The 27,151-nt window shown below is 37.1% G+C and overlaps 1 protein-coding gene across 14 annotated transcripts in view; it reads right to left on the bottom strand.

Annotated features, from left to right (window-relative positions):
• Positions 1 to 27,151, bottom strand: part of GTDC1 (glycosyltransferase like domain containing 1) — a 571,706-nt gene that overhangs the window by 454,272 nt on the left and 90,283 nt on the right. For 12 of the 14 annotated variants that reach the window (XR_011490993.1, XR_011490995.1, XR_011490996.1 and 9 more), the window contains exon 3: positions 3,997 to 4,200. Coding sequence is in view for 10 of the 14 variants with exons in the window: in XM_070476249.1 (XP_070332350.1) it covers positions 3,997 to 4,175 (179 nt within the window). In the remaining 4 variants the exon portion in view is untranslated. Of the gene's footprint in view, positions 1 to 3,996; positions 4,201 to 9,392; positions 9,459 to 27,151 lie in introns of all 14 variants that reach the window. The other 2 variants (XM_070476252.1, XM_070476253.1) reach the window with 1 other exon arrangement.

The following is a 27,151-nucleotide window of genomic DNA, read 5'->3' as shown; positions in this document are numbered from 1 at the left end:
AAATAATAATAATAATAAATCTAGTAAAGATGATGTGGCTTTGTCACTTTAGAAGCAACCCACATTGTGACAGGCAGTATGTTCACTATGACTCAGTTCTGTTTTTCAGTATCCATGATAATTTCTTCTGTGACCCATGAATTATTTAGAATTATGCTTTTATTTCCAGACTTACAGGGTTTTGGAGGAATCTCTGTTAATGACTTCTCTCGAGTTCACACTTCAGAATGATTTCATCTGAGGGGCGATGGAGGGCTGCTTGCGGCACGCTGCCCACAGCTGCCTCTCCAGGCAAAGGGCTGAAGAGACTGACGGCAGGAAGCTGACGAGGGCACACACACAGCAGGAGAAAGGAGGGAGCGGTGTGGGTGGGGCACCGGCAGCCCCTGCTACACTGATCCCAGGCAACTATCTTCATTCATTGCCAGGGCACTCTTCCATTGTTCTGTTCTTAGAACCTCCTTTCTTGGTACCAAAGATAGCATCTAATAACATTGTCTGTCACCTTACTTTTGGTCACTTGTCTTGGAGAGGTTCCGATAAGAGGACATGGAAAGCTTCCTAATTCAGGTTAACTCTGCCCAATATTTCATTTCAAGAATGTAACAAATAACAACTCAGTTAACTTGTCCCCTTTATGAAAACTAAGCAACCACAGCTTCAAAGCCAGGTGATCGCTCTAATTTCCACAGCCCTCTGCAGATCCCCTCTCACTGTGCTTGCTATGAACTTAAAAGGAAATGTATTTCATTTTACAAAATATGTCTACATGTTTCAGACGAAGAGGGTTTTCGGAGGACTAAGGAGCTATAGCCTCGCGGCCCTTCCTCAGACTTTGCTGACAGGCCTGGTGTTTCGTCCTCCAGTTGTCACCGCCCAGTTGTAGAGGTCATAACTGCAGTCAAATGCAAAGATGGGGAGATGGCTCTCTCTTTTTATAAGTAAAAACATAAAACGAGAAAAAAAAAAAACTTAGTTGGAAGAAACCCCAGAAGTCAACTACTTAAGTCAAAATTTGCCAGAATCCAGCACTAACTTAAAGGAAAGCCTGGACAATCTGCCAGAGAACAGGATCATCATGACTGACTTAGGTCTGTCAAGCTTCACTCCCAAGTACTGGGTACTTAGCCACCCCAAAGAAAACTGATTCTGTCAACAAGGAAGAAGGGGAGTTAAGTGGGCAATGATCAGTATCTGCTACAATACCTCAGATGAATTAAAATATAATGGTAAGCACCACAGAGTGAACAAAATATGACTTTAAGTTAAGAGTGCTTCTTTCAGTTTAGTAAAGATGCTGCAGAAGGAAAAAAGAATGAAATATCTTCGATGCCTACTCTAGGTATATTTTAAGAAAGTAGAAATGCTTGATCCTGGGACAAATGACTCACATTTCAGAACATGAAATTGAGGCCCATCCTCAGAAACATTTTTCTGCATTCTGTGAAGTTTCCAGAAGGCAAAGCTTTAATATAACCTAATAATTACCAAACTACTCTTGAGAAAAATAAACCGCAGAGCTTTTGTACTCTGTAATAAAAATTAAACAGGTCTAAATGTTAATCATGATGTATTCCTTTTGTTGTCAAGATAAAGCAGAATCGAACTGATTAATTAGGCTGGCAAATTTATTCTTTTACTAATAAAATATCACCCAGATAACAAGCTTATAAAAACAATGACTACATGTAGAGATGTTAAAAAAAAAATAACCTGTGTACCTATATTCCAGGTCTTTCTCATCAGATACATTCCTACTAGTTAAGAGTAGTTTTTGCCTAGTATGCAATATTGGTGCTTACTCATTTTATCTTTATGAATTTTGGTGATTTCATTTGACAAATGTACAAATAGAGTAAACAAACAGAAATCAAGAAGATTTCATATCTTTAAAAGTCTCTAGAGAGATCAGATTTAACTGGTATAACAAAATGTCATTCTTGCACTTCAATCTAGGGTTGAGTGAGCATATTTTTTTAACTTAGTATAAGTTTGCAAGCTGCTGCTATTTTTCTAAAAGTGTTCAAAAAGGTTATTTGCTAAAGAGTAGGTAAGTTAACCCTAGTCAAATATAACTGTAAGTTAGACTAGTGAGGTATATCTTTTAGTGAAGTTTGATTAGGTTAATAAGTACCATTAACTTCAGCTTAAATGGCTGAGCTTGAAAGACCACAGACACCACTGATAGGACCTAGAGTTTATGGCTATCAGAAAGTAAAACTCCACATTATCATATTCCAAAAACCTACCTCCCAAATAAGACTGCTTCAAAAACCAATATGATGTTCATCTTCAAATGCTTCAGACTTCAGAGTGGGAAGCCATGCTCACAGAAGTGTTTGCCTGCATGCTATCCACACACATATATTTGTGATACAGTAATTCCATTCAGAAATACTGTGTAATCAAAATGAAATCTAACAGCAGACAGAAAAATGGTTCATTTCAATGTTCAAATCACTGTACAAATGTATCATATCATTTGGTACGTATGAATGTATTATATCAAATGGTAATGTTAAATGAAAATGTGCCATAAAACCAACAGGATCACTTGACCTTAAGTAATATAATGCAAATGGTACTGCGAAAACACAATTAAATGAGATGTGAAAGCAACTATCAACAGTCAGATCTTAACACAGCAATAGGCTTGTCATTGCCCTTAAGATTTTTTATTGATACATGCATTGAAATTTCTAATACTACTAGTGAATCTACAATACTCACTTGGTGACATCAGAATATAAAACATTAAATTATGTAAGGAAAAATACACTTTGGATTAGAAAAATACAAAATTCTCAACATGTCCCCAGTTTTTACCTTTAAATTCCAAGCAACATGACTTGAGTGTTCACTGCTGTTTCATCGGACAATCTGAATTTTCAGAGGTGATGCATGGTTTTCATACACCAAATGGGCTATTTTCTAAATCCCCCAAATTACTACTAAGAACAGCAACCTACATTTAAATCTCAAGCTGCTCTCTCCCTTGTCACTGCTCCACCCTTCAAGCAGCAGCAGATGGATATGGCTGCTGAAGCCAAGGTGGGCACTGCAGCTTGCAATGTGCCCTCACTCTAACAACCTGTCTCAAACTCCATTCATTATCAGTCTGGCACTCCTCACTCCTGTCGACATCAATGGAGCCCTACACAGAAGGGTCCAGAGTGGTAAGAACATCGGATATGTAAACCACAGTAGGATAATCATCCACTACTTAACCATCAGGAGATACATGGCAGTAGGGATGTTCCAGGGGGATTTTATTCTATTTGTTTCCTTGAAATGGAATCAGTAGCTCCCATTCAGCTTTTTGGTTTGTCTCATAAGACTTTCTAATAGGTCCCCCTAGTTCCCACTGCCTAACGATGCAAAATTCAAAACTGAGATCTGTGTCCCCAGTCTGTGTCCCCAAATCTATTCATCCTTCCAGAGTAAGCAAAGCTGACCAACTCTATAAAGCGACCTCCAATTTGTCACAGTCGAAATCAACTTCTCTCCTTTTCATACTCTCATGGCACTTGCATATCCATCTCTAACTGAATAGTCTTTAAAAGCCTGTAAGAGTCATATTCATCTTGGTCATATCCATCTTTCCAACCTTAGCTCCTAGTACAGAGCAGACACCCTAAAACAGCATACTCACTCAAAGAGGCATGAGAGGTTATGGAAGTTAAAAAAAAAAAAGTATGCACAAGATCAACTCTCATCTCAGGCCAAAAAAATGTCATCATACACCCACACGTGCATGTGGTAAAAGGACAAGACAAATGAGAAGAGGCATGCAGGGTCTAAACGAGGCCACATTCCTACCAGCCAGGTGTCCTCAGAATGTCAGGGCTGCTCTGCCGTCTCTACAGGAATAGCTACTGTAGTCATACTGACCAATTACACGGTTGGAGGAAATCCCACAGAGGCCAACAGAGTTGCAGGCTCCTTAGAACAGGTGCGTTCGAAACAGGCTGGAGACGCAGCCTGGGCTTTCATTACCTGTAACGCTCACTGGTGGGAATATTCTGAGAGAAGTACAAAGCTGATGTCCTTGCTTTCCAGTGCCATTTCTTTGCAGGCAGGGTATGAAGGACAGAGTCTTCTAACTCTTCTTGAAGCAGATCCACCAGCTGTTTATGGGACCCACCATAGAATGCCTCAATGATGAGAATACTCATTGGCCCTTTCAAACCTTCACAGATCCTAGATATTAAGAAAAAAAAAAAAGAAATTCAAACATACATATATATATGTATAACTGTTTTAAAATAAATATGTTCAAATATTATATTCAGAAAGCACATAAAATCATTTACAGACAGATTTTTAAATAGGTTTATTCTTTTTTAATTTGTTTTATGGTATCTTCCCTTTTTTCATATTTATCTATCTATTTTTGGCTGCATCAAATCTCAGCTGTGACATGTAGGATCTTTCATTGAGGTATATAGGCTTCTCCCCCGTTGTGGCACATGGGCTCAGGTGGCCGGCAGCATGTGGCATCTTAGTTCCCCAACCCGGGATCAAATCCACGCCACCTGCACCAGAAGCTAGACTCCCCAAGCACTGAGCAACCAGGGAAGTCCTTGTTCCCATTTTTTTTTTAATATGTAACATGAGATTTGTATTTGGCAATCAATATTTTTACACCATTCACATTCATAAGAGCAAAGAAAGATGCTTTAGTTTTCTAATTTCTGTTTTCTTCATGTCCTAAGATTACTTCCAAATGACCGTTTCTTCTCCTATCCCAGGAAGTTTAAAGTCCCCTCCTACTGCGATGTATCATTTCCTGGATGGAATGGCTGTGACCCTGACTCAGTAACTTCAGCACTACCTTGGGCTACAGTTCTATCTGGACTTGGATAGTCACTGAACTCATTTCCTAACTAAGAATGCCACTACAAGAGTCCTTCATTTGTATGGCCCTTGCCAGTTCAAGAATTCTCTGATTCTGGAACGCTCATGTTAATCCATCTGTCAATTCATCAGATACCAGTGCCTCCAATGAATCCATATTTAAAAGAACACACACTCATACTCAAATATCAACTCTCTAGTGTTAAAAATCTTTAGGATACAATTTCTTGAGACACTTGGCCACTTCCTCACTATTGTCAATATCCCACCCCCAAAGGAAGACGGAAAAAATAGCATAAAGCTACATGCTTGTGAACCGCAAAGTTTCTACAATCTTTCTTTAAACAACAAAAGCATTAAGAGCGGTAAGTAACACTGCTACTAAAGATGTGGTAAAATTTTTATCACAAAGAATTGGCTGTCAAGCAACTTTTTACTTTAATAATATGACTTTTGCTAATGTGCTCAGTGAAATAAAAATATATGTATGAATATAAAAACTTTTATATGTATTTCAAATTATATGCTATTTCCTATAAGAAGTAAACAAGAAATATCACTCAGTATATAACAACTACATTGTTTAAAAAATATTCCACGTTTGAATTCCCTTTTATGACTTAAGTAAACACCATTCATTAAGCACAATATTGCTTTCCGTAATAATGCTGCTGCACAAAATTATTAGTCCCAAAAACTCAATGATGATACTAAGAAAACTGTGCTTTACCTTGCTCAGTCAAGGAAATGTCTGCTTAAATTGAATTTCAAAGCAGAAAGTCTCAAATGGTTCTCAAAGAAATAACTGAAGTGAAAAATCTTATTCCTTGATATCTAAATCATCCAATGAGCATTCTGGGGGAAGACATACAAATGTATTTCATTTATATGCAAAATAGGAAGCAGTGTTCCTCATGTGGGAAAGGCATGAAACCTTGGGTCAGGATAATACAGGTTCGAAGGTCAGCTTTGTCACATCCTAGTTGTATGATCTTGAACAAGTCACCTAACATTGCAGGACTTAGTCTCACCTTCTCTAAAATGGGGATAATAGTACTAACCTCAGAGATGTGTTGTGAGGATAAAATTGAAACACAGTAGCTGACACAGTAATTAGGTACTTCCCAACCCGCCCCTCCGCCGCCCCCCCCCCCCCCCCACTGCCAGGTATTAGGCTAAACCAGCTTGTGTATGTATGTGTGTGTATGTTAGTTACTCAGTCATGTCCAATTCTTTGCGACTCCATGGACTACAGCCTGCCAGGCTCCCCTGTCCAAGGGATTCTCCAGGCCAAGAATACTGGAGTGGGTTCCAATCCCTTCTTCAGGGGACTTTCCTGACTGAGGGATCTAACTCGGGGTCTCTTGCATCCAGGCAGACTCTTTACCGTCTGAGCCACCAGGGGACCTAAGGAGTAAAGAGAACCCTCCAGCATTTTAGAATCAGTTCTTTTCAACCACAGCTCCCTAGTCACCAAGGAAATGCGAATAGGCAATTGAAAGGCAGTGGGTGTTAGAGTCAATGGATTAGATGTGATAGAGTACATGAAGAACTATGGACAGAGGTTCATAACATTGTACAGGAGACAAAGATCAAGACCATTTCCAAGAAAAAGAAATGCAAAAAAGGCAAACTGGTTGTCTGAGGAGGCCTTACAAATAGCTGAGAAAAGAAGAGAAGCAAAAGGCAAAGGGGAAAAGGAAAGATACACCCATCTGAATGAAGAGTTCCCAAGAATACCAAGGAGAGATAAGAAAGCCTTCCTCAGTGATCAGTGTAAAGAAAAAGAAGAAAACGATAAAATGGGAAAGACTAGAGATCTCTTCAAGAAAATTAGAGATACCAAGGGGACATTTCATGCAAAGATGGGCACAAGTAAGGATAGAAATGGTATGGATCTAACTAACGCAGAAGATATTAAGAGGAGGTGGCAAGAATACACAGAAGAACTATACAAAAAAAGATCTTCATGACCCAGATAACCATGATGTGTGATCACTCACCAAGGGCCAGACATCCTAGAGTCCGAAGTCAAGTGGGCCTTAGGAAGCATCACTACAAACAAAGCTAGTGGAGGTGATGGAATTTCAGCTGAGCTATTTCAAATCCTAAAAGATGATGCTGTGAAAGTGTTGTACTCAATATGCCAGCAAATTTGGAAAACTCAGCAATGGGCACATGACTGGAAAATGTCAGTTTTCATTCCAATCCCAAAGAAAGGCAATGCCAAAAAATGTTCAAACTACCACACAATTGCACTCATCTCACACACTGGCAAAGTAATGCTCAAAATTCTCCAAGCAAGGTTTCAACAATACATGAACTAAGAAATTCCAGATGTTCAAGCTGGATTTAGAAAAGGCAGAAGAACCAGAGATCAAATTGCCAACATCCGTTGGATCACAGAAAAAGCAAGAGAGTTCCAAAAAACATCTACTTCTGCTTTATTGACTACACCAAAGCCTTTACTTTGTGGATCACAACAAACTGTGGAAAATTCTTCAAGAGATGGGAATACCAGATCACCTTACCTGCCTCCTGAGAAATCTGTATGCAGGTCAAGAAGCAACAGTTAGACCCAGACATGGAACAAAGGACGGGTTCCAAATTGGGAAAGGAGTATGTCAAGGCTGTATATTGTCACCCTGCTTATTTAACTTATATGCAGAGTACATTATGCAAAATGCTAGACTGGATGACTCACAAGCTGGAATCAAGATTGCCAGAAGAAATATCAATAACCTCAGAGATGCAGATGACACCACCATTATGGCAGAAAGCAAAGAGGAACTAAAGAGCCTCTTGATGAAAGTGAAAGGAGAGTGAAAAGGCTGGCTTAAAACTCAGCATTCTAAGAATAAAGATCACAGCATCTGGTCCCATCACTTCATGGCCAATAGATGGGGAAACAATGGAAACAGGGGCAGACTTTATTTTTTTGGGCTCCAAAATCACTGTAGATGGTGACTGCAGCCATGAAGTTAAAAGATGCTTGCTCCTTGGAAGGAAAGCTATGGCCAATCTAGACAGCACATTAAAAAGCAGACACATTACTTTGCCAACAAAGGTCCGTCTGGTCAAAGCTATGGTTTTTCCAGTAACCACGCATGAATGTGAGAGTTGGACCATAAAGAAAGCTGAGCACCAAAGAACTGATGCTTTTGAACTGTGGTGTTGGAGAAGACTCTTGAGAGTCCCTTGGACTGCAAGGAGATCAAACCAGTCCATCCTAAAGGAAATCAGTCCTGAATATTCATTGGAAGGACTGATGCTAAAGCTGAAACGCCAATACTTTGGCTACCTGATGCGAAAAACTGACTCATTTGAAAAGGCCCTAATGCTGGGAAAGATTGAAGGCAGAAGGAGTAGGGGACACCAGAGGATGAGCTGGTTGGATGGTATCACTGACTCAATGAGTTTGAGCAAGCTCCGGGAGTTAGTGATGGACATGGAAGCCTGGCATGCTACAGTCCATGGGGTCGTGAAGAGTCGGACATGCCTGAGCAACTGAACTTAACTGAACTGAGTGTTAACCATTCCTCTTCAGCAGCTTGTATTTCAAATATGAATTTGAGAGTACTGCATATAGTCTGAGGAAAAAGTAAGCTCAGAGACTGAGCTATGCAGCTTAATTATTTCAGGTTGTCTGGAGACTTCATCTGTATGATGCTGTATACAGTACATTAATAAACAGCCTCCAAAGTTTAACAAAATGGTAGCCATTTGCCCTTCAAATGGTTGAAACTTCTATAAAGCAAAAGAGAAACCAATGAAAGGCAATTTTTAAAATCATATCAAGATTTTCAAGAAAAAATACAAGCAGTTTAACATTAATTTGCTTACTGCATCGCATGACACATATCTACTATCTTGCTTTATTTCCTCTGACCTAGTCACACTAAGGTGTATATGCTGTGTATTTGCTTAAAAGATCTGTAAGAGTTTCTTATAAAAATGACCTGAGATACTTCCCCAAGTGATAGAAGGTGATATAAACCACTCTAGCAAATATTCCACTCATATAATCTCAAAGCAACATTAATATTCGGGGGGAAAAAAAGCATTCTGATTCTTCATTACTCTGCCCTTTTCCATGATTAATCTAGAGCACATGTCATGCCCTGCAGTTACAGATGTTTCTTACAGGTCTGAATCATGAGTTATCTGCAAACCATCAGCCACTGTGGAGGCAGTGCGTGTAGGTGCCGCTGCAGATTCAAGACACTCAGTAAGCAGAACTGAACACCAAGCATGTGGGAGGTTGAAAAATAGAATAGGGGAAAAAAGATTATAGTTATAGTAGATTTCCACCCCTTTAATAGCTCAGTCAGAAGAGTGAAATGTACAGGTTTGAACTAGCGTTTACTGAAACATTCTTCTAGTGGCCAAAGGGTGTGCCTGCATTTGGGGTATTTTTCGAGGGAAAGTAACTATGTCCTACCATCTCTGAAAACTATACTTAGTGGCTTTGATTCATGGAAATTTGTTCTGCTTGTTTTGTGGAGACAGACATATCCTGGCAGTTCCCCACTTACTTCTACTGCAATGTTTGCGGCAAGAAGAAAATATGTTCTTCCCTTATAGTCTTCTTTAAGCACAACCTGGCAGAAAGATGATTCCCATTAGGTGCAAGCAAAAGAGGGGAAGCTGATTTTTAAACATAAGATTCAAACCAAATGTCATTATAGCACATTAAAGAACAGCTCAAATACTTTCACTGTGCTTGTTTTGTTTTAGAAACACTGCTGGAAACATATGAGCAGTAGTTAAAAAAAAAAATAAAAAACACTGTGTTAAAAAAGAACCTTTGCTGTTATGCTGGAATTTACTAAAAGATAAAGGGAGTACACCATTTGCCCATTTTAGCAATAATCTCAGAAAACTACAAATGGTCACCCTGACACTCAGGTGCTCATGAAGGAAGTAATACAGACAATTTTGCACCTATAGCAATGGCTACTGGAGAGTGAGTGAGTGGAGCAGAAGTAACAGGGCCTCAACACTGAAAAGTCCTTGCTCCAGAGGATGACAGGGCTCCCTCCGTGGCAGGAGGGATGACCAGGTATTTGCCAAAAGATGCTGGTGAGCCTACAGGTAGCCAAATGTCTTACTGAGGTGCCTGGATTTGTGAATCCATTAAAGTACTAGTACAGGTACTACCACAGATGCTAAGCCCTGAAACAATTAAACAGAGTAAGTATATCAAAATTATGAGTGTGGTATTTTAAAAGGAAGAAACCAACAAACAAAAAACTTCCTACATTGGAGAATAAACACCAAACAGAAAGTCCATGTCCTTTTTACATGACACTAGAGTGATGATATTTTATGAGTAAATAGACAATCTGTTCATACTTCCTAAAAGAGTATGAAAAATGTCTCAGATAAGTTTTTAACAACTTTTAAGTTTTCCTGCTTAAATAAGTAAGCTTCAGTTCTAAAAAAAAAAGAAACCTCATCTTCAGCATATTTTATCCCCCAGTGACACCAGATGAATGAGAATCTGCTACACTATTAAAGCTTTACGAAAATTTAATTCATTATCAATACTATGATTTAATGGTACATGGTTAAATGCTAAACATTAAATTAGCAATATAAAATGAGTCAAAGTGATAGCTTGGACATAGGAATTTCAAACCACTTCAAGTTTTATTTAAGATCATCAGAGGTCAAAATGATCCGAGAATTACCTACCTTTCAAAAAATTTACATTCACAATTAAGAATGTGAGAGAATACAAAATAAAAAATTATGATAGTATTTCATATAAATATTTTGACCAAAATGAAAAGGTGCCATTAAAGTCATCTCAGTTAAAAATAATAATGCATTGATAAAATCACCAAGAACAAAAGTAGCCTGAAACCAACGCTGTGAATATTTTAAAATCTGTATTAAAAACTTTTGTCATAGTACTTGCATTTATTTTAAGCTTGGCCCAATTTCTTTATTCACTAAGCCATGATCACTTTCAACGTAAACTACATTTCTGTCTGCCTCCTCCAGCAGTTAAAACTGCTGTGGTAGTTGAGTTTTTGTTGTTGTTGTTGCTTTTAACAGTAATAGCTAAAGGAAATTTGCAATATGCCACTGACATCGAAAAAGATGTACTATTTATAAATATCTCATGTGGATTTTTAAAAACTAAACCTAAGTTACAGTAGAATCCTATAACTAGCCCTCATATATGATGTCAGTGCAGTTACCTATAATATTCAAATAATTTTCCAACCAAATACTAAGTAACAATTTTAAATTAGAGGACCTGTTGTATTAAAATATTCCACAGACACCTTAGCACTATTAGTTGTGGGCAGGTATGGTTTCAGTGATGAGGGTTTTAACGGTTTTAATCCCACACACATGAGAAATTGATTCCACAGGCTAATCCACATATGGCTTAATACCTTAAACTTCAATCAACTGCTGGAAATATATTTTCTATTTGCCTATACACAGTATTTGGAAAGTTGAGCTTGGCGGAGCAAATATAGAGAGCTTAAATACAAAATGGAGTACATTGAGGAAAGTAGAATTTGAGTCGGATTTCCCAGTAGGTTATCAGAGATTTACCTGGTATTTTCTAACTGACCCTTTCCCTTCTTCCCTTCTGAACCTCCACCCACCAACTCCAACACACCCAGGTTCTATTTAAAAAGCAACCAGTAACCCAGCATAGTAAAACAGGGTAGCACTAAGAAAAAAGTTCATGTTACCTTCCAGCCCACTCACTTATTTTAATGATTCATCAGGGAAACCCCAGTTGTTAAAATATACCTGAAATCTCATTAAATAGTAAAAAAATAAAACAAAAAATAAAAAGCATGAAAAGATTTCTGCTTTGAAACATGTCATCAATGATTCCCCTAACAGAACCTACTGAGGGAAATATGCAGTAAAAACATATTTTACTATTGAATAGAGAAGTTTTCTTAAAGTATTATAAAACATTCTATGATCACATTCGGGGAAAAAAGAAACAAGGATAAATGGATCCTATGAAAAAGTTATTTTTTAAAATTTCATAAAAGTCATTCATAGCAAATACATCCTAACCTCTAAACCCTCAATGTAATCTCTGAAGACTGATAAATAATCAGACATCAAATGCAGTGCAAAAAACTTGCAATCCTAAAATTATAGGCATTGATAATATTATACATAAATAAAGAAAAGTCTGACTAACAGTAAGGCATGAAATCAGATCCTGAGCATTAGTTTGAATGGAAAATAATGTACAACAGAAACTGATCATTATTTCATTATTTGATCATGGGGCATACGGCCTAACGTTTATAATAACTTGTACACAACTGTGTATTTAAATAGCAACATTTTTTTCTAAGCCTTAAATTCATACTGAAAAAGATGTGGCAGAAAATTCTATTCCATTCCCCCACAAGGCTACGGATATTCTAATTCCATCAACTCTGACTTTTGTTTCTTGTTGTGGTAACTAAGTGAGGATTTATGCACCCGAAGCAAAATTTGGTAAGATTTATATGCTACACCATTTGTTAGACAATCTAAAGCTATTTTCAAGCATGCTGTTCCAAATATATGATTTGCAATGATCTTTTAACACATGCTCTTTTAAAATTATAATCTTATATGCATATATGGCTATTTAATTTTCCATGACAAATATTTTCATTCTTTCTAGATTTGGGATTTAACTTTCTGCTCAAAAATATCCATTACTTATGCCATGACTTGGGTTAACAAAAAGTCCTGGTTATAACTAACAAATGCAAATTCGACAAATACCTACCTGTACCAACATTATGATTTATTATCCACTTATTTTCACACATACATAATTTCTACTAACAACTAGATGTGTGTGTACATATATATGTATGTATATATATGTATATATATTACAAGTTCATTACCTTACATTTTTTAAAGTTATATTCAACACTATATAGCAAAATTATATCTTTGAAAACGTTTGTGAGTGTACTGGTTTAATTCTACTGACAAAATACTAACCTTCTTTCAATTTTTCATTGCTATCAATTTCATGAATAATTTTAAACTATAAAACCAGCAATGAATTAGTTCTACTGAATACTAAGATTTTTTCAATTTGCTGACATTTTAAAATGTGGCAGCGAATTTATGAATCAATAGAAGGTTTTATACCAGAAAATTATCTCATCACTCATTTGAACTATTGCATTACCCTTTTAACTGGGTCTCCATGCCACCACACAATCTGGTTCCCAACACACCATTCTCCATAATCCAGCCACAAATAATCATCCAAAATGCAGATCTGATCATGAAGTGACAAGCTCACATACCTTCCATATCTCCATCACCTAAGGACAAAATTCAAGGCACTAGACATGGCAGTTACAACCTTCCTTTTCGGGCCTACTCCTTTCTTTTCACTACAGTCTTGCTTCCCCTTCTCCCACTTCAATCCTCTTCCTCTACTTCCCCAGTGTCATCGGAGCAATATCAGGCACTCACACTCATGTAGCTTTTTTACACTTCTGTGACATCACATCTTTATCTTTCTTCTATCAGTCTTTTCTTCAAGTTCACCTGATGAAATTTTCTTAAAATTTATGCACATCAATCACCAACTCTATGAAGTCTTTCCCTGAACATCTCATAAACACGACTTGTTTTCTACTTTGTACGGGATCATCAGACTTCTTTCACTCTATTTCTGCATTCTGCTTCCTATGGGGCTGTAAAAAATTTGGAAGATAAGGGACCATGTCATTGTTTTCTCAAAGGGCTACCCCGGGATCTGCTACAGACTGAATGTCACTAAGCTTTTTGTAAAGCTGAACTGAAGATTAGGAGGAAATGGGAAGTTGATTCTGCCTTTAAAGAAGTACCACTGCTTTCACCTTAGCACCAGTCCTGAGCAAATCAGCATCAGGCAGCAGCACTACACCTGTTTCCATCATTAATGATTTCCATTATTCCTGAAGCCTAGACTAGATCAAATAGCTAGTACATCTGAATACATTTTATATTTATTCTTTTTTCTACTGTTCACAGAAATCAGAATTTACTGAGATGAGTAACTTATTTTCATGTAGATAGGTGTTTATCCTAACCTACTAATACAACAGAAGTAACTGTGATTAAAGAAGAGGGAGAAATACCATAAGCAATTGAATTCTAGGCCAAAGCAAGTTTCATGGCCTCAGAGAATATCTGTGAGATCCATGAATTTTGAAAATCACCTACAGTTTTTTATTCTGTTTGATCTCTTGTCATCCTACTTTAATACTAGACATGGAAGTAGGATGAGAAACCAATTCCCTCATCATCAATCTGGAGATCCCATTCCACGTTTAGTAATTAGGCTTTTATTTAATGGGGAAGAAAAAAAGGCATTTTAAAATACTTTCTGCCAACAATTATGCATTTTATAAAAGTTTGACAAGATGAATAATGCATTTGCTTTCTCAAGATGGCAATTCTCCAAGCCTTCCACCTTCCTGAAACAGGCTGCAAATCAGTTCAATGGGAGAAAATGGCGCTACATGACCCATTCAGATATGGATACCTATGCGCAGAAGCCAGGGTGAATTGCAAAATCATACGTGGAAGGAAGGCTGGCGCCACTGTTCCACCACTTCTCTTTGACAGAAGAGGAAATAGAGACTCCTGGAATCAAAGAATAAGTGACCGAAAAAACAAGTATCACATATATGTGGAATCCAGAGAAATGGTACAGATAAACTTATTCAGAAAGCAGATACAGAGACACAGATGCAGAGAACAAACACACGGACACTAAGTGAGGAAGCAGGAGTAGAATGAATTAGAATACTGGGATTGACGGATATGCACTTCTATCTATAAAACAGATAACTAATGAGAACCCACTGTGGAGCACAAGGAACTCTACGCAACGCTCTGTGGGGACCTAAACGGGAAGGATTCCAAAAAGGAGGGGATGTATGTACACATATAGCCGATTCACTTCTCTCTACAGCACACACTAACATAACACTGTAAAGCGACTACAGTCCAATAAAAAGTAATAATAAAATAGAATTTAAAAATTAACATACTTAATGTTTAATTTAAAAATTAAAAACCCAATGTTCATCGCAGTACTGTTTATCATAGCCAGGACATGGAAGCAACCTAGATGCCCATCAGCAGACGAATGGATAAGGAAGCTGTGGTACATATACACCATGGAATATTACTCAGCAGTTAAAAAGAATTCATTTGAATCAGTTCTAATGAGATGGATGAAACTGGAGCCCATTATACAGAGTGAAGTAAGCCAGAAAGATAAAGACCATTACAGTATACTAACACATATATATGGAATTTAGAAAGATGGTAACGATAACCCTATATGCAAAACAGAAAAAGAGACACAGGTGTACAGAACAGACTTTTGGACTCTGTGGGAGAAGGCGAGGGTGGGATGTTTCGAGAGAACAGCATCGAAACATGTATATTATCTATAGTGAAACAGATCACCAGCCCAGGTTGGATGCATGAGACAAGTGCTCGGGCCCGGTGCACTGGGAAGACCCAGAGGAATCGGATGGAGAGGGAGGTGGGACGGGGGATCAGGATGGGGAATACATGTAACTCCATGGCTGATTCATGTCAAAGTATGACAAAACCCACTACAATATTGTAAAGTAATTAGCCTCCAACTAATAAAAATAAATGAAAAATAAATAAATAAAAATTAAAAATCTAATGTTTAATTAAAAAAAATTTTTTTAATGTGATAGAGCAAGCATTTAAACTCAGAGCTTCTAATCCCATATTCACATATTTTCCCATTGTACTTCACTCCAGGCATATGATATGACCTAAGTAAAAGATGCCTCCATTTCCAAGTCTAGGTAGTTTTTGCATTAAATAACAAAATATTATTATGTAAATAGTATACTGCAGTATAAATGTATATGTTCATGGGATGTAAATGTCACTATACGATGATAAATACATTTATTGTATAATATGGTTAAAATTGGGGCTCTCTCAGGGGCTCAGTAAAGAATCTTCCTGCCAATTGCAGGAGACACAGGTTCAATCCTTAGGTCACGAAGATCTCCTGGAGGAGGAAATGGCAACTCACTCCAGTATTCTTGCCTGGGAAATCCCATGAGGAGCCTGGTAAGCTATAGTCATGGGGTTGCAAGAGTCAGACACGACTTAGTGACTAAACAACAACAAACATGTTTAATGATAACTCCCATTAGTCTGTAAATCTAGGACATCGGTGATATAAGTCACAGGGAGAGAGAGAGAGAGAGAGAGAGAGAGAGAGAAGTTGCTCAATTGTGTCCGACTCTTTGCGACCCCATGAACTGTAGCCTACCAGGATTCTCTGTCCATGGGATTTTCCAGGCAAGAGTACTGGAGTGGGTTGCCATTTCCTTCTCCAGAGGATCTTCCTGACCCAGGAATCGAACCCAGGTCTCCCGCATTGCAAGCAGATGCTATACTGTCTAAACCACCAGGGAAGTCACACAGAACTGAACATCAAATAGTTAGGATCACAAATCTCAAACTTCTGTGATTTCTTCCTGAGTCCAGCGTAATCAGTCCTCTCCCTTTCCCTCACAACCTTTATCCATCACCCACCAGCTCTAGACTGGCAGTTTTTTGAGAGGATAACAGGATGGATGAAGGACAATATCCAAGATGCATATAACAAGAATGGAGTGTGGAGTAGGAGGGGAAGAGGTCAGGCATAGGCCTATGTTCAGTCTATTTCATAATCTGCTACAGTCACCATTAAACAAAGTCCAAGTCCCTTGATAAAACAATCTGTAGTACTTCTCAGTACTTATTCCCTGTAGACCATATTTACATGAGTGATTATATAAGACCCATTTCCTCCCCTGGATATTAAGTTCCATGAGGATACTGAACAAGTCTACTTGGTTACCACTAGACCCTCAGCAAGTAGCAAACAGAAGTTGTTCAACAAATGTGGTTGAGTCAATAAACCATAAAACCCCTTAACAACGGCCTTGATAATTTCTTCCTAATTCATTCAAGGTCACAAATACTCACCCTTTACTACCACTAATTACTATTTATTCTCACAAACATAACTTAGTGCACACATTCTATCATCATCTAAATATAAGAGGTAGCATTTTATCATATTCAAAATGATACATATTCTAAGGCAAACAGTTCTATCAATAGTCCTGGTGAGGTGTTTAGAAGTCATGTTTCACACCATGAGCAGCTCTACCTTCTCTCCTTGACTGGACTCCATAAGAATATTTAACCCTAGGACAGCAAAGTCTATAACCTGAAGGATTCAACTGGTTAATCATTAGACTGACATTTTTTTATTAGACAGAGGCATTATCTTGCTACCCTACATTGACTTCTATGCCAAATTTTAACTCAGACCTGGTTTGTGCAAGGTAATTATAAATATAAATACCATAGAAATTTTTTTAAAAAATGACTGGTTCTTAACTATACCAGTGCTAGCGTGTCTCACTCTAATATCTTCTAAGAACTTACTCTGTATTAACTAAGCCAAAAATTGTTAAGACATTCCCTCTCCTAGTAGGAGGCACATATCACATTTTCAGTTAATTCTGAAACTGAAATAGCAAGGTTACTCTAACACAAATACATTCTCAATGTCCTATTTGAAGTACAGCAACCCAAGCAAACATGGGTGGCATTCCCTTGATGAGTTGAAATAAATGTCACCAAGCATAATGTTCTGGATTTACTCACTTCCACTGAAAAATAAAAAGGACATAATCTCACGATCCAATCTGTTTATCAGTGAGGGAAATCAACTTAAAAGAAAAACAAAATCCAGGGGCAAAAGAATATCAGGCAAACAGTTCAGAGACAAAAAATAAATTTCCATAGAGGAATAGAGGGCTAGAAATAGAAATCCTTAGTACTGATGTTAGATACCTTTAATATTTTAATATTCATTTTGTATCAATGAAAGTACCCTGCAGTAAAATGCTTTTTTAAATGGTATTAGGAAATATGAGGTAAAGGCAAGATTAGAATCTGTCCTTTAAAATCCAAATCAATAAAATCATAAAGATGTATCAATTAAAATATTCAGTAACACTTCTCTCATCTCCAAAGTTCCACAGGAATACAGAAATTTATTAGAAATAGCATTAGTTAAAAGTGCATTTTCTTCTGTTTGTTTACTGCAGCAGGTTTTGTTCTAGTTGTCATATATTTCTTAAGCAGCTTCTGATTTGCCAACAGTCTAAGACATTTATTGGTGACTTATGAAGTCATCTCTAGATAGAGTCTAGAGATTGTTACTACAGATAAATTTTTAAAAGTCCAGAAATCCAGTTTAGACCAGGGCTGAGTAAATCTGGGGCTAATAGATGTGGCAATGAGAGCTGTATCACTATTTTTAAATATTACAAGGGGCATATCATTAGCTACTCACTATTATAAGAAAAAGAGTCAGTCTGATAATAATAGACTGGGATTTTAATATCATGAAGGTATTTAGGAACGAGTCTGTTGAGTAAAGTAAAGGCATAATGCAGACAAGGATGGATAATTTCTAGAAGGCCTACTATTCTCCATAGTTTTGTACAAGCTTGCCCACATCATCTGACACAAAAGTTTCCACTAAAGAAGATAAGAAGCAATAGCTCAAAGTTTCCTGATTGGAGCAAGCGCTGTAACTTTTATCTATCTAGTGGCCTTGTTTGTCACTATTATCTCTTTATCAAATGGTTTTTCAAGGAGACATTCCAACGATACAAATATTTTGTCTAACGAGGCAGACCTTACAGTACACAGTATTCTCTGCAAACTACTCAAAGCCATATTCTGCAACCTCACCATCTCTTAAGTAAGTAATTTAATGGTTTGCAAATAGTGCATTCAAATAGAGTAAGGTAGCCTGAGAGTTAATTAATTCTCCCTTGCATCCCTATCCGGCACATATGCCTACCTTATCTGGGACTCTAAGTCTCTCTACTAGACTAATTAGTCAACAAACAGCCTGAATCACTGTAGAAAGAGATTATAACTTAAACTCCTAAAACTAGGTATATAATATCATGTATTTCATATACTGGTTCTTCGATTGATCTTAGTAGAAGTGAATGAAGTAAAGGATACCTTGTTTTTGCTTATTATCCCTCTTGTTGAATGTTCCTTTTGCTGCTCTGTTTCTAAACTTTACTTGCAAGACCTAAATTTAAAATATCAGATAAATTCCTTCAAATTGTTTAAATGTCTGAGGGCCACAATGTGTTACCTCTCCCGGGATGACCTGTATATGACAAAGGAGCAACAGGTGATGATGAAATTTCAGCCATCTGCAAAGTACAGTTGACCCGTGAATGACAAGAGGAAGAGGGGGTTAATCCATGTATAATTCATAGTAGGTTCCTCTCAATGTGTGAATTCAACCAACCACAGACCCAAAGGACTGCGGTATTTACTACTGAAAAATATCTCAGTATATGCAGACCCGAGCCGGTCAAATGAGTTGTTCAAGGGTCAACTATAAATCAGGATAGTTTGTGAATTAAAGGACACTTCTCAAGTCCTGAAGGCTGGTGCCTACTCTACTAATGCATAATGCTAGATTTGCTTGGGAGGATTAAAATGTCCTTTCACATTAGAACATAATAAAAAGGCTTTAAAACTATGCATATCTTTTAATTCAAAACTCCGTGTAAGAACTAACTCTGCAACTTGTCAAGAATCTTTTAATTAAAGCCTTTGCCCAAAATTGAAAGCAATCAAAATATCAAAAAAAAGAGGTGGGGGAATCTTTGATGATCAAATGATTAATGACCAAAAATCATAATAGAAACTGTTTACTGCGAATTCTTGGCAGTCCAGTGGTTAAGACCCCATACTTCCACCACAGGTATGCCGGTTCAATCCCTGGTCAAGGAACTAAGATTATACTCTGTGGTGTGATGATAAAAAAAAAAAAACTGCTTATTGGCATGGGAAAATGTCTCAACTATTGCATGACCGCATGAAATGAATATACAAAAATATACGATGAAATGACTTAGATGAGCATGAAGATGCATACATGCAGACACGTAGGCATAAATAATCATTTATGGTAGAACTACGAGTAAATTTTGTTTTTCTCGTTGTGCTTCATTTTATTCTTCAAGTTATCCTCATTGAATTTGTTTCAACTTGCAATTAAAAGAAACTATAAATTTTTCTTAACTTTAGGGAAGGAGGCCAAATTGTTTGAAATGACATACTACTTCCCAGTTTCTGAAGACTTACTCCCCTCCAGGAGATTGCAAGTGGTCTTCAAATTATTTTAACTACTTTTTCTATATAGAAACTTATTAAAAACTATCATCAAGGGTTAAACTAGTGGAGTTAGGGTTAGTCACAAACACTATAATTTGATTTTGCACATATTGCTTGTCTAATGCTTGAAGTAAAATAATTAATTTAAAATGTACTTGAATTACTAAATAATTGCAAACAGATCAAGATCTTTATTTACTACATGTAGGAAAACTAGAGGTATATTTGGACAGTGTGTTAGGAACTAAAATACTATTTTGGTACTAATGGTTTTGAATAGGAACATGGGTAGGTATAGCACGCGCTCAAAGTTTTAAATCAAGTTCAAGCAAAATGTCAAAATTAATTTGAGCCTTAAATAATTAGGTATGGGTCTTGAAATGAGAGGAAATATTCAATTACGGTGAATAAAATTGAAAAGAACTTCTAGCTTCACACAACTTCCAAAGTGTCTGTACTAACAAAGCAGAAAAATGTACTGCATAATCATCCATATGTGTTACACATGTTTAAGAAAAGAAAAAGACTGATTGGCTATCCAACTACAAGAGACACTATCTTAAAAGACTGTCTCCTCTCATAACCACTCAGATATTTCCTATATTAGATACAGACAATAGGAGAATGGATACTCAATAAATATTAATTTGATTGGAAACCTGATACAGCTGAATTTTATGACATGTGAATTATATCTCAATAAAACTGTTATTTTAAACATAAATAAATAAATAAACATTAACTCAATGGCCTGCCTTTTGAGAAATCTGTATGCAGGTCAGGAAGCAATAGCTAGAACTAGACATGGAACGACAGACCGGATCCAAATTGGGAAAGGAGTACATCAAGGCTGTATACTGTCACTCTGCTTATTTAACTTATATGCAGAGTACATCATGAGAAATGCTGGACTGGATGAAGCACAAGTTGGAATCAAGATTGCCGGGAGAAATATCAATAACCTCAGATATGCAGATGACACCACCCTTATGGTGGAAAGCAAAGAAAAACTAAAGAGCCTCTTGATGAAAGTGAAATAGGAGAGTGAAAAGGCTGGCTTAAAACTCAACATTCAAAAAACTAAGATCATGGCATCTGGTCCCGTCACTTCATGGCAAATAGATGGGGAAACAGTGACAAACTTTATTTTTTGGGGCTCCAAAATCACTGCAGATGGTGACTGCAGCCACAAAATTAAAAGACACTTGCTCCTTGGAAGAAAAGTTATGACCAACCTAGACAGCATATTAAAAAGCAGAGACATTACTTTGCCAACAAAGGTCCATCTAGTCAAGGCTATAGTTTTTCCAATAAGCATGTATGGATGTGAGAGTTGACCTCTAAAGAAAGCTAGTGCCAAACAATTGATGTTTTTGAACTGTGGTGTTGCAGAAGACTCTTGAGAGTCCCCTGGATAGCAAGGAGATCCAGCCAGTCCATGCTAAAGAAAATCAGTCCTGAATATTCATTGGAAGGACTGATGCTGAAGCTGAAACTTCAATACTTTGGTCACCTGATGCAAAGAGCTGACTCACTGGAAAAAGACCCTGATGCTAGAAAAGATTGAAGGTGGGAGGAGAAGGGGATGACAGAGGATGAGATGGTTGGATGGCATGATCAACTCAATGGACAGTTTGAGTAAACTGTGGGAGTTGGTGATGGACGTGGAGGCCTGGCATGCTGCAGTCCATGGGGTCACAAAGAGTCAGACATGACTGAGCAACTGAACTGAACTCAATGGCAACTTAGACTTAGTAAATAAATATTTTTAAATACAGCTTTCAAGTTCTAGTACTTTTTACAATTGAAATGCCATGTTCCATTTTCAAGTTAGAATAAATAACTGTATTATTCCTGGAGTTGTTTTCCAATATAACCACTTCATAGTATTTAACTTTTGAAATATCTATGCTGAAAAACTTGGGCCTCCCTTGTAGCTCCGCTGATAAAGAATCTGCCTGCAAGGCGGGAGACCTGGGTTTGATCCCTGGTTTGGAAAGATCCCCTGAAGAGGGCATGGCAACCCACTCCAGTATTCTTGCCTGGAGAATTCTTATGGACAGAATAGACTAGTGGGCTACAGTACCTGGGGTCACAAAGAGTTGGACATGAGTAAGCACAGCACAAGATTCAACCTTCAAATCTAGAAAGAAAACAATCCACCACTAAAAGAATATAAGTAATTAAAAATTAGTCTCCAGAGAGGATAAAAATACTAATAAATATATGAAACATGTAAATGAAAAATAGGAGGCAAGTTTATCATTCCATATATTTTTAGAGAGACACTAAGGAAATACTTATCAATATATAATTTTCCATATTTTAAAATGAGCACAAGCTTTATATGAAAAATAAATCCTAATCCCAGGAAAGTGTCATGTGGCATTTTTTAACTTTATTACCACTTTGTTGACTCTCTGTCCCAGAGCAGATCACCTCCAACATTAATACTCTGACCTTATAGAAAAGTGACAGATAAAGTTTATGGTGAGAAAAAATGAGTTTTTATGGGTTTCCAAAAGGGAATTCTTAGGACACTGAAAGCCATATAATAATATTGATTGGATACCCAACTTTTTTACTGCCAAATTACAAACTTCAGATTTCTGGAAAAATGTCCAAGTGAACTTGCAGTAAAATAAAGTAAAAGAGAAGCCTGAGCTCATGATAAAAAGTCTAAATCGCTTTGCAAACTTTCAATATACATATGCAATATTTTTTTTTTAATCAGATCTTTTTAAAGTTTTTAGTATCCCAAGGTTGACCTTCACTTTGGGACTGAGTGATTTTTTTTTCCAGACATTTATCCAAAGTCACAGATAGGCTCACACCTTTCTGAGCACATAATTTCCATGATTATCTTTAGTTTCCTTCTCTTTTAAAGGCAACTGTACAAGGTACAGACACAGGATTATTTTCTTGTAAAACTATCCTCAAAAATCAATTAGAATATTCAAAATATTCCATTTTCACAAATGAAAATAAGTTACTTGCTGAAATGACAGTCTTCCATTTCACTGCCTTAAAAATTAAGCTGGCATGGATAATAAAAGTGTTTTCTAACTGGATATGCTTGGCATTCAAATATTTTTAAAACAAATACTAATCCATAATTAGATTTCACAGGCACAATCTATAGAAAATAGAATCTGCTTTTACTTTTCTGAGAGCAATGTTAATGATTTGATACCAAAAAATCTGTAACAAAATCACTGCTTGCACAAACCAATAAACAAATCTTTAGATGAATGTTTATTTTCCTTTACAGCCTAATTTTTGTGTTTTTTTTAAGATTCATTCATTCATTCAGCAAATATCCACTGCACCTACCACGTGCCCATTGCTATTCTGGGTACCTGGGGATAAACTGGGCAACAAAACAAATGTTCTTGTTATTGTAAGAAATTTCTTTTTAATTGGAATAAAAAAACAATCATGAAGTAAATGTATATCAGATGGTAGCAAGTACTATAAAGAAAAATTAAAATTACACAAGGTAATAGAGAATAAGGGCTGCTGAGGACAGGGACTGGGGAAGGGTAGGACTTTATATGGAGTTGTCAGAGGACAGTTCACTGACGTTGAGATGACATCTAAACAGAAATTAGAAGAAAAAGAGGGACGGGGCTCTGAAGGTGTGGATGGTAAGCCTTCCAGGCAGCAGGCAGAATTAGAGCCTGAGATGGAATATGCTCACCATGTGAAGACAGCAGGAAGGTCTGTGTGACAACAGTAAGCATTTACTGAATGATAACATTCTAAAAATTATGCTCAATGTTTGGTGATATTAAAATGACCCAAATATTAATTACAATACAGACTGAAAAATGTTATAAACCAGTTGAACTCAGTCTCAAAGAGGGACCAATACCAAGTACTACTTCAAGAAGATGAACCAAGGGCCAGAAAGTACAGTGGGTCAAGATCCCAGTAACAAAGATGAGCTGAAGAAATGTGTAGATACTCTTGCTTCATTCAGCAACTGTTCAACTCTTTTCTCTTTTTGCTTGCTTCAAAAATTCAGACTAAAATACTTAGTTTCCCAGATACAATGAAGACTGTTTCACAGTCTTCCAAAATGACATAAGTGGAAAGAAGGCTCAAAATTGGAAAGCAGCCACATTGGGAGCCAGGACAATGCTGAACAACTCTGAACAAATCAACAACCTGTAGGACTTTTAGCTGATCCACCCCAGGCCTCTGGTATCAGGCCCTCCCCTCCCAATTCCTTCTGCCCTTGGCCTGTTCGTCATCTTCAAACTCAACTACATTGAATCTGTCCTCTTTCTTCTTCCTCTGAAACTTACAGATATTTTAGTGTCCATCCTCTACTCAAAAACCAATGACTGAGACTTCCCTGGTAGCTCAGGCGGTAAAAACCAATGACTGTTTCTACCTGAGAAAGAAAATTACTTAACAAGAAACAAGTATGTGCGTGCATGCGCGCTCAGTCGCTAAGTCATATCCTACTCTCTGTAACCTCATGGACTGTAGCCCGCCAGGCTCTTCTGACAATAGAATTTTCCAGGCAAGAATCCTGGAATGAGTTGCCATTTCCTAGAGGATCTTCCCGACCTAGCGATCCAAGCCGTGTCTCCTGTGTCTCCTGCAATGGCAGGCGGATTCTTTACCACTGACTTCCTTTCTAACCTCAGTTCCTATCACTGTCATAGACAGTTACTTCAAACGCAACAGACTCCCTGCCATTTTTCAAACATTCCATATACATTCCCACCATCATGCACAACTAGTGCTGTTTTTGCTTTTGGGAATCCTTTCACCTTTGCTACCTGTCAAATTCCTACATAAATATAGTTCAAGACTCCATTGAAGTCCCATCTCATCCATGAAGTTTAAGTCAATTGCTTACTCATATTCTTGCTGGGACAATCCCATGGACATAAGACCCTGGCAGGCTACATAAATTCCATAGGATCACAAAGAGACAGACACAACTGAGTACCTGAGTAAATTCACCCCATCAGAAGTACTTACTCCTTCCTTTGTAGTAACACCAGCTTCACCTGCACCCTACTAACAGCAGTTACCACAATCCTACTCACACTATAGAGTATATGTGTGTGTGTCTTCCCAACCAGATTTTGTTTCTGTGGCAGCAGAGTTTGTGTACCATCCATGTTTATATCTATGCAAATCCCAGCAAAGTACTTTGCACACAAGGCATTTCAATAAATGTGTTTCAAATTCTCATCAAAAGACTAGAAGAAGCCTTCAGAAAAGGTGAAGGGGAAAAAAGAGGTATTCCTGAAATGAAAATTACAGCAGCATCATAGAGTGAGTTGTCCAGTTATTCAAATAAGCTCTAAATCATTGTAAATATCATTGAATGAGAACATAAAGACAACAAAAAACAAACCATGAGTGGTTACTGGACAGCATAAAATTAAAGAAGAATGGGAAAATGAAGAGTGTAAAGCAACCTATATTAGGAAGCATTACCAAGGAATACTCAAACAATTCATTTAACAAGTATTTACTAAGCGCCTACTTTAGGCCAGAAACTATATTAATTCCTGAGAATACTAAGGTGAAAATATTGAGAAAGGGCTGAACTTTTTACAAGGAGTATTTTTTTAATTTATTTTAATTGGAGGTTAATTACTTTAAAATATTGTGGTGGTTTTTGCCATACATTCACATGAATCAGCCATGGGTGTACAAGGAGTATTTTTAAGTTCAAAGTGTTGGCCTATAAATTATTACTTTCTGAAGTATGACCAAAACAGCATCTTAAGGACCCAAAGGCTATGGATACCCAAATTTCAAATCCAAATCTAGAAAATGATCTTGCCTAAACTGTGATTATGCAGGCATTCTCTCCCAGGACTGCTTCTGAATGTTAAAAGGGCTTCCTTTCTTTTCAGTGACTATAAACTGCTCAGATAGAAAATTTGAGTTCCAGATACTTGAATACATTCCCTACTCTGAGATAAGTTCTATCCATGCACAGGTTGTTTTAGTAATTAAGGTACCAGCAACCCTGCCATTGTGAATAAAGAGGGAGGAATTTATTAAAAACAGTGCTGTCTAGGGGATGTTGTGTGGGAGATGAGTGGATAGTTGTTTGCTGTGTCCTCTAAGGTCAAAGTAAGAGAAAAAGAATGAAAGTACAACAAAAAGGATTTGGGTTAGACATAGGAAGAATTGTGAGGCACTGATTCATGCCACCAAGATATACTCTGAGCCATTTCTTCTGTAGATCTTGGGGGCGGAAAAAAAGAGGTAGCCTGCTTTCTTCTAAGATAGTTTAGAGCAAAGAAAGCAGATACAAAGATGACTTTGTAGGGTTTCTTTTGGACATGTTTTACTATTGTATGTAACCATTTGCATGTGTACTGGAAAAATATGACGCTATCACTCTTAAGAATTAAAAGAAAGAATATACCCAAAATGCCATCTAGTATAAAATCTGATTTAGTGGGCTCTTAGCCACAAGGATCTAATAATTCCTTTCTACAAACCAATATCAATAACATAAATTATCAAATGACTTATTTTCCTTTTTAATAAACTCAAATTGCTTATTTCTTTAAAAACAAATCTTAATATATGAGTACTATAAAATATCCTTGTTTAAACAATGATCCATGCATGGAGTTAAAAAGAAATTACATCTTTTTATTTGCTCATGGAATTACTCAATCCAACGACAGTACTGGTACTGTTATTCTGAGGATTTTTCTATAAGCCTTGCAACTGAGTATCTTCTATTCAAAACAACTTTGACATCTTTACAGTGATGTCCCCTTAGCCATAATGAACACCTGTATAAAATTTAGTCCACAACCCCTCACAAATTAAAAATATGACTGTGCTCTTTACATGTATAAATGATATATACCAATATTAACAAATGTAATATATTTCTTAAAATTCATTCATTCAACAAGTGTTTTATTGAGTGTCTATCTATGCACTATGCTAGGTGTAGGGACACCAAGATGACCTAATTAAGAGTTCCTGCCCTCAGTCACAGAAACATAACATCACAATA

This window comes from Odocoileus virginianus, chromosome 13 (genome assembly GCF_023699985.2).
Source record: "Odocoileus virginianus isolate 20LAN1187 ecotype Illinois chromosome 13, Ovbor_1.2, whole genome shotgun sequence".
Lineage (NCBI taxonomy): Eukaryota > Metazoa > Chordata > Mammalia > Artiodactyla > Cervidae > Odocoileus > Odocoileus virginianus.
Note: the sequence above shows the minus strand (reverse complement) of the source record. Positions and strands in the feature narration are given on the sequence as shown.